At 46.5% G+C, this 13,169-nt stretch overlaps 1 protein-coding gene across 11 annotated transcripts in view; it reads right to left on the bottom strand.

The window, feature by feature from the left end:
* RUNX1 (RUNX family transcription factor 1) overlaps positions 1 to 13,169 on the bottom strand; it is a 1,096,070-nt gene that overhangs the window by 92,416 nt on the left and 990,485 nt on the right. For 10 of the 11 annotated variants that reach the window (XM_055279612.2, XM_055279615.2, XM_055279616.2 and 7 more), the window contains 2 exons: positions 7,473 to 7,726; positions 1,200 to 1,356 (listed from right to left, as the gene is read on the bottom strand). In XM_055279612.2, coding sequence (XP_055135587.1) covers positions 1,200 to 1,356; positions 7,473 to 7,726 — 411 coding nt within the window. Of the gene's footprint in view, positions 1 to 1,199; positions 1,357 to 7,472; positions 9,344 to 13,169 lie in introns of those variants that run through there. The other variant, XM_055279622.2, reaches the window with a different exon arrangement.

Genomic DNA, 13,169 nt, shown 5'->3' with positions numbered 1-13,169 from the left:
AATTTTTTATTTTCTCCAGCTATGATTCTATTATGAAAATGCTCCAGATAGCTAGGTTAGCAAAAACAATCACCAAAATAATCAACTCACATTTACCCCTTTCTCCTTTCTGACTAATCAAATTCTCTGAGAACTGAGATTTTCTTGTTTTTAAATGCCTTTTTAAAGAGTAATTTCTCTTACTTTAAATGTTGTTTGATTGGTGCTTCCATTTTTTTCAATACAAGAACTATTATTGTTATTTAGGTATTTACCATAAGTCTTTTTATTATACTTGAAATAACTTATTTGTGAGCTTAATCGGTACTATATTACAAAAAATGAGTTTAAAAAACTATCTTACCTCCTTCAACTAAACTTTTAGTACTTGTTGCTGTTTATAAAATATGATTTGGTTCTTACAACGTAAAGAAAACATAACACTTGAAAATAATTGGAAACCAGAAAAAATTACAATAAGCCAAGATTCCTATTTCTGCTCTAATGCTTTGATAATGGGTTAAAGGCAAGGAAAAATAAAACCACACATGGAGCTGAACTAATGCAACAATTTCTTGGATAATCCAGTCTCTAATATTATTAGTATCTAAAATGTTAACCAGGCCAAACCCCTCCTCCTAAATAAGGCATTGAAAAGAAATACAGCAGGAAGATCATACTGCCATCAATGGTACTAACATTATTTCTTCACGTCTTTTTCTAAAAAGGTAAGCTTGCTTGAAACCATGTTTCAACATCATACACTAGAAATCCCTAAAATTATTAGAAGTGGTCATTCGAAACTCTGTCACTTTTCACAGCCCACAGATCATAAGTCAACAGTTTCCATTAAACAGCTTTTGTATTGTTATCCAAGGGAGAATCCTCATTGTAATTGTATAATCCTAGTTTCCATTAAGGTAAGTTTCATATTTTTTGCATTTTAGTAAAAATCTCAGGGGTTTCTTTGAAATTCACAATTCCTACGTTGCATGTTCCAAATCAGTCTTAAATCAACTCAGTAACACAAAGCAATAATATAGAGATTCTGCTAAAAATATTAAACTTTAAATAAATATTTTTAAGAGCTTGACATAGCAATAAGAACGTTAAGATAGACCGAGTTTCTAGGGATTTCATCACAGAAATCACTAGAATTTTGAAATACGGGTTTGTTGCCATGAAACGTGTTTCAAGCATAGTTTTGACAGATAACGTACCTCTTCCACTTCGACCGACAAACCTGAGGTCATTAAATCTTGCAACCTGGTTCTTCATGGCTGCGGTAGCATTTCTCAGCTCAGCTGAGTAGTTTTCATCATTGCCGGCCATCACAGTGACCAGAGTGCCATCTGGAACATCCCCCAGGGCCACCACCTAAACACCAGTCAAAGGACAAATGCAGACATCAGGAATGTTATACATACACTTTTAGGGCATTTGTGTAGTGATTATTCTAAAATTAAATGTATATTCAATGATTTTTTTTTAGGTTGCAGAGGAATAGCAATGATAACTTAAGCAAAACAACAGAAAAGTTATAAAGACACTTTATTATATTTTAGGTTGGTGCAAAAGTAATTGCAGTGTTTGCAATTTTTAATTCCAAAAACCGCAATTACATTTGCACCAGCCTAATACGTTATGTACAACTATATGTAAATTTTCAAATAATGACACATATACTAAATTTACCTAATAAAGCCATATTAGGTCACATAGCACAGCTGGAACAAGACTAACCAGAGCAAGATATCAAGGATTTTGAGTAGCTATGCCGTCTCCTGAATACAATCGTCTCTTCTTAATTCCTCCCATTTGAGAAACAGAACATCCTGTGTTTGTTAAGTTTATAATCTAACCCATCTTTTACTTGCTCAGACCTCCACTAACAGGCTGAACAGGGCGCAGACTTTACTTCCGGAAAACAAAACAAAACAAAAAAACACAAAAAAACCTTATTTCTGCTAAAAGTAGATTTCATCTTGCTGACGATTCTTAAGTAACTTAAACTGTCCCTCTACAGTTCATCTTTGATACCTCCTACTCGCTGCTATTATCTTAAGTTTTACTAGCAATGAATTCTAGCACACAAGAAAAAAAAAAATCAGAAATGCACCCTTCGTTTACTAATTACAAAATCAACAGACCTCAGAAAGATGGGTCATTCACTTCTATGCACTCCCCTCAATTTGGGGATGGAATTGGGTTGCATTTTTATATCTGTGAGTCCCAAGGTGTGTAAACTCGTGTCCTCACAGATGCCTGAGGTTTTCTGCTAGCCCAGCTGATCTTGACCAGGAATTTATTTAATGTAACTGAGTAAGTATGAAGTCTTATCAGGGCTATTGGAGAAAACTGGTAGATAAATGTTTTTTATACTCAGGTAATTAAGAAAATGAATTTCAAAGTAAAATACTCTGAAAAGCATGACCTAAAGATACTTTGTACAATAGTATCAATTTCTTGGCTACCATTTAGGCCTTCTAGAAACTATTTTCTTGGTCTAGACATTTCTTATTGGCTGTATTTCCATTGTTTCTATTTTTCAAAGCAGTCATACAATTTCAAATCGAAATGCCCCAAGCTGTATCTATTCTGATCATTTCTGACATTCTTTACAGTAAAGTCAGTAGTGACATTTATATTACTCATTCCAATTACATCATCATTTTTGGTTGCTGTTTTTGAATTGGTAACAGTAAAGCATTCCTTAATCTACTGTTATCACTCCTTCCTCTGCCTCCTACTTCCCAATTTTTACCTTAATAACTGCTACATAATTTTTTTGTAGTATATATTTTCGGGCCTCTTTTTCTATATGTAAAAAAGGCAACCATGGACTCACTTGTATGATATTGAAGTCATGTTTCTCAAGATTCCCATTTTCATGATCTGCCTAGCCATCACCCTTTCCCTGTGGCCTCCAGATGACTATCTATTGTTTTTATTCATTAGAACTGCTTCAGTCCTTGTGGCACAGAACATGAACTAACTCACTATGAGAGATGAACACACTTCCAACCCTAAGACTACACCAGGATAATCTAGTCTCATAGAAGCAGGGAGGCATTTTCCTCTATTTTATCCAACTTGCACTGCCAAACAAGGTCTGGGCCTTTTATCTCTCTTTTTAATCCTTTCATTCCAATTGTTGGACATGTTTTCCATATAGGAGATTTTAAAACTCTGCTATTTATTCCCCAAGCACCCTCTAATTAGCTATTTAGTTCCCATTATAAGTGTGTTTGTTGCCATTTAATTAAGAGCAGTGATACGACAATTCCCTTTTTGTTTTAAAAAGATATCACTGAAATAAATCTCCCTGATCAGTTATTTGGTTATTGTTACTGTTTTTTTTCTATTCCCGAAAAATGGGCTTGCTTTATTTTGCTCTTTTTAGTCTCTTACAACAAATTTTCCCCTTTTTTTCATGATTTTCACTTCCCGTTGTAAAGTTAGCTCACAGTGTTGAAATGCCCTTTTTGAACACATATTTTTACTTCCTCATCCTCCTCTCCCTGTGGTAACCCAGGCTTCTCTATTGTAACTCAACATTCAGCAGGTATACAGAGACTGCCTCAACTACGTGAGTTTCAAGCTGAGTAACTCGTTGTTGGGTCTGGATCTGTAAAAAGGTGAAAATAAATAAATCATCTTTTATAACTACAGGAATGTATTCTGAATTATCTGCCTCCTACTGCTGTTCCCCTCACAGTGCTCCAAGCCTGTGCCTCTCTCATCTTTCCAATACTATCCTCATTTGTAATTTGGCAAATTCATGAGACCTTCGCCAAGTCTAAACAAACATAGCATAAAATTATCATGGAGGCTAAATAAGAAAAGGTTGTTGATGTTGGAATTTAAGAAGAAAAAAATTAGAAGTTTAACTCCCACTCCTCTCTCTTTTTTTTTTTAATGCAGCAGAATCAACCATATTTGGGCACCTACATATCATTTACTTGGCCTTGTATTGATCTCTGAGGGATTTTTTTTTTTTTTTTTTTTGTGGTGGGAGGTGGGTAAAGGGGAACTATTAAATCCAGGGCAATTCATTAATACTGTATATTGTCCAATTGTTAACAAGCACACTTAAGCCAGGTTAAAAAAGTTTTTTTTTAAATTTAAAACTAACATGCGTGCTAATTTGATACAGGTTTTGTCACTGATGGGCAATATGGAGAGAATGTAAAAATATCTAACTTCAAACAGAAAAAAGAAACAACTAGAATGAAAAGCTATAAACAATAGGTAAGGAAACACAAACATTTACATTTTAACACAGACCAAACAGGCAAGAAGGGACTTGCTGGCCAAAGATATCTCATATTTTGTTTTACTTCTCTGTTTTTAAAGTATCAGGAAGTTGGGCCAAATATCAACTCTCTTCTATATTACATAGACCTCCCAATACTGTTCTTGGCTAGCCTGTTCACAGTTCAAACTGGCATTTTAAACCAATTCTCATTAGGTTGAAATTATAGTTACAATTCATTTACTTCAAATCCGTTAACCTTCTAGTGTTGCAAAGAAGGCTGTGGAGTGGAACATAGAATTCAGCTGAGATGATATTTAAAGCATAGCTAGGGACCGTGATCTTGCCGACAAAAATATTACTTATTTCCTTTTTATGAAAAGAAGATTACCATCAGAATCCAAGACCTCTGAACTTCCCTGCTGAAGGCATGTTTACGTCTTTGGACTCTGGTGTACCAGGGCCTCAACAAGCTGTAATACCATGGTATTACCAAATACATCCTAAGCCATCAAAACAGCTTTTTAGGCTACTTCTGTAAATACAACAAAACACACAGCAAACTTAAGGTTTTCTTAGTAGTAAAAAAACATGTATCTCTCATACTGTAAAAAATAAAGGTGTTCCATGGGAGGGAAGGAGTAGGGGAACAGGTTGGGGCTCAAAATAAGCAAGTAGGGTTATTGTAATCTATTTTAAAGAAAATTCATAATTTTAAATCTCTCTTTAGTTCAGAAGACTGATGTAGAGGATTTACCTAGAGAACTTCAGGAGACTCCTAAGAAGCCCTTCAATGATCTTTTCATCAATATCATCAGGCCTTATCATTGTTTCACATTTGCTTCTCTTTATCATGGGGAATATAATAATTATTTACTGGTTAACTTCCTAGGGAGATTGCCTGCGGCTTATCTAAGACCTAAATTTTAAGGTAATAATTTCTGTTGAAGCTGCTTGGGAGGTGGTTGGGTGGGCGGATAGAGTGAAGACAGGGACACACAGTAAATGAGCCCGGGATGTAAGCAGGTTTTGATGTTTTGCTTGCTTTTATCCCTAACATTTTATCCCTTCACATTTGCTGTCTCACTGAATATTTTGTCTACTCTTCTAGTTATGAAGTGAGCTGGTCTCCTCGAGGAAGAAGCCTCTTTTTATGAGGATTGGGGTGGTGACAGATAATAATCAAATGGTCTGATTTCTCTGCTGTCCTTTCCTTTCCCCTAAATGTTCTCAGGGGACCTGCTTGAACTTTTTTTCAAGAGATCTGTATTTTGATTTTTAGTAGCCTATAGATTATCACCCAATAAAACAAATTAATTGTTTTTAAGTGAATTACCAAAAGTCATTTTAAAAAGGAAACTCTATGGTTATTATGGTTTCTGCTAGCAAGAATTCTGACAGCTCATAAAAGCAATACGTATAATTTTTCATTTTTTAGAAGAAAAATACTTTCATATAACGGCTTGAGACTCTGAACTGCTCCAATTCCTGAAGATTATTTGTTAATCATTTAGTCTTTTAATATATTTGAGTGTGGGTTCCCTGGCAGAGGAGGGAGTTCAGAAGAGACCCTGATTTTCCCCCCAAAGGAAGCCACAAATCTCTTAGAGCCCTAGTGCATTGGGGCAGCCAGGTTTTAATGGCCTTTGGTGGTTATCAGCCCCTCTTGCCTCTGCTCTTTATCTGATAGTGACCCCATGGCCCAACCCTGTTGGGTCCCCTCTCAATGCGGGTGCCCTAAAGAGTCACCGCTGAGTCCATTTATGCAAAGGGTTAGAATGATTTAAAAGTAAAATGGTCTCCCAAACCCAAATCTAAGTAAACGGAGGGAGGGAAAAAAGAGTCAAGCAAGCCGCCACGTTCCTTCTCATTTCCACCCCCACTAAAAAACAAAACAAAACAAAAAACTGCTTTTAGAAGTGAGTGGAAAAAGAGGCGAATCTATAGACACAGCCAACTGCAAATTTCGTTTTTTTTAGAAATCACAATCTAAGTGTGGAAACTGTATAAAGCTTAAAAATAACCCCAACAATACTTTTTTAAAAAGTGAATATTAGTCGTCGTAATAAGATCAAGACCCAGCTGAGGCCTGGAACTATGAAAAGCTTATATTAAATTAATCTCCCCTTAAAGGGGCCAATTAAACATTTTTTTTTAGGTAGCTTATCTTTACACTTGGAACCACCTGCCTTGATTAGCCCTTTAAATGAACAGGAAATGACCCGCACTGATTTTACTTAGTTGCATCTTTTCAAACCCACCAAAGACAAAACAGAATCTCCACTGCAGAAATTAAATTCCTACTGCTTGCTGCTAGGGTAGTAGGGTGATTGTTTAGAAACGCCTGGGGTTGTGTTCATACCCCTGTTGAAGGCCAAGGTTTTTAAAGGCAGCTCAAAGCTTTGGGGATGATCAGGGGTGAAAAGTGAAGGGAGATCTTTGGAGCCGCCGCGCTGAAGTCTCCAGCTACGCGCCGTCCCCTCCTCCAGCAGGAAAGCGGGCCGCTGGGACCCCGGGCTCTCCGAAAACAGCCTCGTCACCTTTCGCTACCCCGGGCTTAATCTAGGTGAGCTGATGATAGCATTCAGAACGGTTCCGGGAAAAGAAACAGGATTCGATACTTGCGGCTTCTGGCAGGAGCAGGCTAAAAAGCTCAGAGAACTCTTCAGAAAACTTTTGCAGACTTAACTACGCCCGCTGTGGACTTTGGACATGCTAATTCCTATAGGGCGGCTAGAGAAGGGGAAAAAAATCCCTGACAGTTTCCCTTGTTAGTTTCTTTTCACTGACTTGAAAGCAGAAAAGTCTTACTATTTTATTTCCTGATCCTTTCATCTAAGGAAGACAAAATGGTTTGGGTGTTAATCCAGCGGTAGGGGCAGCAGTAAGTTAGCAAACGGGCTGTCTCTGCCCGGCTGGGTTATAACTTTTCCCACTTTGTATCAAAGCTAAGGCCCCTGCCAGGGAGGTCCCTACCGGCTCCCAGCGGATGTCTTTGGGGACACCCTGATGCTTTCAGCCCTCCTGGGAGGTCGCCCCAGAAAGCTGAGACGAGTGCCTCCCGAGGGTCGCCACGGCAACACAGCATCCCCCGCATCCCAAGCTAGGAAGACCGACCCGGGGCTGCCGGGGCCCCTTTCCAGAATCCGGCCCCGCCCGCCTGGCCGCTGCCCTCGCGGATCTCCCCCGGCCTCGCCGGCCTCCGCCTGTCCTCCCACCACCCTCTCCGGGCCAGTACCTTGAAAGCGATGGGCAGGGTCTTGTTGCAGCGCCAGTGCGTAGGCAGCACGGAGCAGAGAAAGTTGGGGCTGTCGGTGCGCACCAGCTCGCCCGGGTGGTCGGCCAGCACCTCCACCATGCTGCGGTCGCCGCTCCTCAGCTTGCCGGCCAGGGCAGCGCCGGCGTCCGGGGCGCCCAGCGGCAACGCCTCGCTCATCTTGCCTGGGCTCAGCGCGGTGGAAGGCGGCGTGAAGCGGCGGCTCGTGCTGGCATCTACGGGGATACGCATCACAACAAGCCGATTGAGTTAGGACCCTGCAAACAGCTCCTACCAGACGGCGACAGGGGCGCGGATCTTCAGCTAGCAGCTCCCGGGAGACCAACATACACGTTCAGGGGCCTTTATTACTGCGGCGGGGCGGGGGGGGGGGGGTGGTTAAGGGAGGAAGGAAACTAAGTCACTAACAGTCCAGGAGGGGAAAAAGTTCTGGTTCTGCCGATCGGCCTCCGACCCAGGATGGGCTCCTAGCAACCGATTGCTTAGTGCATTAAAAAGTGGAGACTATCTTCTTCGAATCTTGCTTGCAGAGGTTAAGTTCTGTCTTTGTCTGTTACAAAAGTTCCTGAAGGCAAAATTCTCATACACTTCCTAAAATATTTATGCGAAGTGTAAAACGACCAGCAAACACATTATTTGGAAGTTCCAGTAGTTAATGCCTGTCAGTTTTTTTGCAGGTGAGTTTTGTCTAAAGTCCCAACAGAACACAATTATCTCCCGTAACAAGGCCACTTTTATCATGCAAAACTGGCTTCAGTCCCGAAAAGCAAGAGCTGCGACTTCCAAAGGTCGTGCTACTAATGTATGTGCACGTATATATAAATATATACATATGCTCTACTTCATAAAATATTTACAATACAATCTGTGGAGAATTTAAACACAACAGAAATCCATTAATGTACGCTGCAGATTTTTTTAAGTAGCCTTGAAAATCAGCTTCAGTAGTTGCAGCAGTGCTGAGCTAGAAGTACTTGTCATGTTCTCTGTTCTCTCAATGAATTCTGTCAAAACGCTCAGTGCAGAAAATTCAGCGTTTCAAAGATCTTCAGCTAATCTTAAAATAACAATCATAAGAAGAAGGCCCAGTCGATGACACTCAGGGTACTACAGCTCTCCCACATCTGTGAACTCGGGTTTGGGGATGTTGGTTAAGTTTGTGGCTGGTCCTGTGGTTTGGTGGGAGTTGAGCAGCCGCAGAGTCACACACACGCAAACACGCACTCTTCGGAAGGCAGCCACTGTCTACATCAGCTGGGTGACTCAGCCCCGACTCGGGCAGCAGCGAGACGATACTCCTCCACCGTCGCCCAGCACCCGCCGGTTAGCTGCTCCGAGGCACGAACACCCACGAGCGCCGCGTAACCGCAGCAGGTGGAGCGGACCTTGAGGGAGGGCTCCGCGGCGCAGATCGAAACAGATCGGGCGGCTCGGGTTACACACGCACTCACACCCTGCCACGCACACTACCACGCACACGCAACTTCAAGGCTCGCCTCGGACCACAGCGCACTTTCTCCCGCTGTTGTAAAAGGAAAATAATCGGGGAAAAGTTCGCAGCCAGGAAAGAAGTTGAAAACATCCAGCCAAGAAGCCAGTTAATTCAAAAGAAAGGAGAAAAACAAAAAACAAAAAAAGGAAGGTCCAACGCAGGCCAAGGAGAAGCAGCAGAGGTTGACTTCCTTCTGGCGTCCCTAGGAGCCCCGGGAAGAAGTGCCTGGCGGCGCTGGGCCGGGCAGCGTGGTGCCCTGGCTGGGTCCGGCCGCGGGGCGCCCGTCCCGCCCGCGCCCGCTGGCTCTATGAATGAGAGTGCCTGGAAATGAACGTGCTTTTACTGTAAGCCCGGCCGGAGGAATTCCATTCCCTCAGCTCGTTTGCATAGGGGCGGTGGCGGCCAATCACAGGCCTTTCCGGTATCAGCCAGGGCGCGGCTCGCCGCCGCCGGCTCCTGGAATTGGCCCGCGCGCCCCCGCCGCCGCGCCGCGCGCTACTGTACGCAACCCCGGCGGGGAGTCGGAGGCCATCCCCGCGCCCCCGCATCCACGCCTGCATGCTGGCCCGGGGCCCCGCCCGCGTGCGGACCCCGTTCCGCAGCCACACGCAGGCTTGTGCGGCTCCGCGAATGGCCACGGTCCGGAGACCTGGGAAAAGAAAGCAGGCCCCGCCGGCCCGAGGAGGACCCGGTCGGCGTGCCGCGACCCGCTGCAGGCAGGCGCAGTGGCGGCCACGAGGCTCCCGAACCGGGGCTTCAGCCCGCGGACGGCCCCAGATCCTGCGCGGCCGCCCAGGGTCAGGCCTCTGCTTCCAGGGCGGGGGTGCCATTCGGCCGCGGGGCCCCGGGGAGCCGCTCCGCGCTCGTGCACCGTCCGGCTGGCAGCTGCGGCGAAGCGGTGCTGATTCCCTGCATGAGGCCGGACGGCGTCCGAGCGTGCCGTTTGCTCTCAGCGTCTTCCCTCGGGTCGGTTGCTGTAATGGGTGTTTTTTACCGCTGCGCCTGGGCCGCGGCTCGATCCCTCCGCGCGCCTCACTCTTGCTGCGTGCGCCAGCGGCCCGCGAGGAGTTTCTCAGTCAGGAAAGACCCTAAGAACGCGCGGCTGGAAGGAAAGTTGAAAGCAGCCGCGCGGCTTGCTTCCGGGCCTCGTAGCGCCGGCCCCAGCAGCAGCCGGACAGCCCGCCCGGGCCCCGCGTCTCCCTTCCAGCTCCCCGGAAGCGGCCCCCGCTCCTTTTCCCGCCCCCGCGCGCGCGCGCGCGCGAGCGAGCGGCCCCAGGTGCAGAACCCACCCAGGCTTCGCGTGCGGGCGGCCGCTTCCCCCTGCGCCGGTCTCCGCGGCGCTGCGGGCATTTTCGCAGAGCTCGGAGGGCCCCGCCCCCGGCCCGGCGTGCGCGGCCAACTCCGACCCCACCCGGCGGGGCTCCCTCCCCGCGGAGGCTGCTCCCGTCCCCACGAGTCCCTCCACGCCCTCCTTGCCGGGCCCTGCACCTCCCAGGGCCTCTCATCCACCCCGGGGCTGCAACCCAGTCCCCGGATCCCGGCCCCGCTCCACCGCGGGCAGCTTTGCGGTCCCCGCGGAGCCCCTCAAGCTCCCCCGCGCGGGGGTCCCTCTCCGACCTCACGGGGCCCCTCACGCCCGCTCCTCCCTCCCCCAGGGCTAGGGTGCTGTGGCCGCTGCCGCGCAGGGACTCCCCGGGCGTTGCCGCGGGCCCGGACGCAGGAGGGGGCCGGGGTTGGCTGGCGTGGAGGCCTTTCCCCGGGCGGGCCGGGACTGCGCGGAGCTGTCGGGACGCGCCGCGGTCTCTGGCGGACGCCAGGGGGCAGCAGCCGCCCTCCCTGGACGCCGCGCGCGGCCCCCGGTGCTCCCGGAACGCCCCCGACGGCGCGGGGCTGTGCGGCCCGCCTCGTGGCCTTCGGGTCGCCCGGGAAGAACTAGAGTTCGAGGAGAAAAGACAGGAAGCCGCCCCAGAGCCCACTTGAGCTGGAACGGCTACGGCGCGTTTCCGAGGTTCCAATATAGAGTCGCAGCCGGCCAGGTGGGGACCCTCGGACCGGGACTCCCCGCTGTGCGGCCTGGTCGGGGTCTCTTCCCGAAGCTCCTGTTCCTGGGGCCTGACTCGGCCCGCTCTTGGCTGTCTGTGCTTCAGGAGCCCGGGCTTCCGGGACTAAGGCGGGCGGCCCGCGCCCTCAACCCCCTCCGGCCTCCGCTCCCCCTGGGCACTCCCAGCACCCGAGTTCAGTTTTGTTTTAATGGACTTGGGGTCTCGGAAAGAAAACTTACTACGTTTTTCTTTTAAAATGATTTTTAAAGCTTAATTCCAGTTGTAAACGCCCCCGCCAAACGTCCACTTTCTAACTCTGTCCCTGAGCAGAGTGCATCGCGCGCGCCTGCCCGCCCGCAGGGGCCGCAGCGTCTTTGCCTGCGGGTTCGGACGCGGCCCGCTCTAGAGGCAAGTTCTGGGCAAGGGAAACCTTTTCGCCTGGTCTCCAATGCGTTTCCCCGAGATCCCACCCAGGGCTCCTGGGACCAACCCCAAGTGCATCCCCCAGGACCCTCGAGATGCGGGAGGGAGCACGAGGGTGTGGCGGCTCCAAAAGTAGGCTTTGACTCCAGGGGAAATAGCACACTCGGGTGATTTGCCCCTCGGAAAGGTCCAGGGAGGCTCCTCTGGGTCTCAGGCCGCTTGCCTAAAACGCTAAACCCTGCGAGGGGGCTGCGGTCTCCCAGGAGGGAGTCAAGTTCCCTTATCGAGTAAGGAAAGTTGGTCCCAGCCTTGCATGCGACGAGTTTAGCCTTCAGACGCAGCGTCGTGGGAGCTGCTCAGCTAGGAGTTTCAACCGATAAATCCCGAGTTTGAAGCCCGACAAAAAGCTGATAGCAATCACAGCTTTTGCTCCTTGACTCGATGGGATCGCGGGACATTTGGGTTTCCCGGGAGCGGCGCAGGCTGTTAACTGCGCAGCGCGGTGCGCTCTTGAAAACAAGAAACAGACCAACCTCTGCCCTTCCGTACTGAGGATCTAAAATGAATGGAAAGAGGCAGGGGCTCGGGGGACAGGGAACCCCTTAGTCGGCCGGGCATTTTACAGAGCCTGCACTTTCAAGGACAGCCACAGCGTGTACGAAGTGAGGAATTCCTTTCCACCAAGAGCGCTCATTTTAGCGACAATACAGAATTCCCCTTCCTTTGCCTAAGGGAGAAAGGAAAGGAAACATTACCAGGTTCATTCCCAGTGTTTCCCTGGAGTAATGCTAGAATTTACTTTTGTCATAATGCAAAATTTTAAAAAAATACAACGAAGCGATACGTCGGGCGGATGCTACGTGACAGATTTTTCCAAATTTTGTTGCGGGGAGAGAGGGAAGAGAATTGAAAAAGGCTTACAACAGGAATGAAATGTAAATTTCCGCAGTGGATTTAAAAAGTACTACTTGGTTAGTTGGAAGAAAATTTCATTGGAAAACAGTAACAGTTTATTGACGTTTTTCTTCTACAACTTTAGATAAATAACTGTAGGTGGTCTCAGAAGATAACTAAATCTTTTACATTTTTGCTCTTTCAAAAACCTCCCCAAAATATGCATAAAGATGGGATTAGAATCTCAACAATTCTCTTAAAATTACCCTTTGCGAGCAATATATTTCCAAAATTACATTTGTAAAAATGCAATACGTCTAAAAGAATTATTTCTATTTTAAATCACCATTTACATTTTAAAAAGTAGAATGTATCTTGCTATGGTTTGGAACCAAATAGCTGCAGTTTGTATTGATGTCACAGGGATGGAAAACAATTTTGATGAAGAGTAACATGTATGTACAAATCACCTGCCATACACACTATCCAGTTTTGAACATTGGAATTTAAACTTTTTTTTCTGCTGAAGTGGCTTTGAGATTACTTCACTTTTCAAATCTAATTACCATGAGGGGGGAGAGGAGAGCCCTTAGTTCTTCCATTACATCCTTCCTCCATCTGAATGTTTCTGTGGGATGCTATGGTTAATGTGTGATTATTTCACTTTCACTTCATAAACCCATTGTGTACCTCACAAGTGGCAAGCTGAGGACATTTTAAAATTAATCTTTATAAAATTTAGGAATGCTTAGTAAACATTTGACTCTCATAAAAACCTTGCATACCACTGCTATAACACAGGTAATA

The sequence above is a fragment of the Symphalangus syndactylus genome, chromosome 5 (genome assembly GCF_028878055.3).
Source record: "Symphalangus syndactylus isolate Jambi chromosome 5, NHGRI_mSymSyn1-v2.1_pri, whole genome shotgun sequence".
Lineage (NCBI taxonomy): Eukaryota > Metazoa > Chordata > Mammalia > Primates > Hylobatidae > Symphalangus > Symphalangus syndactylus.
Note: the sequence above shows the minus strand (reverse complement) of the source record. Positions and strands in the feature narration are given on the sequence as shown.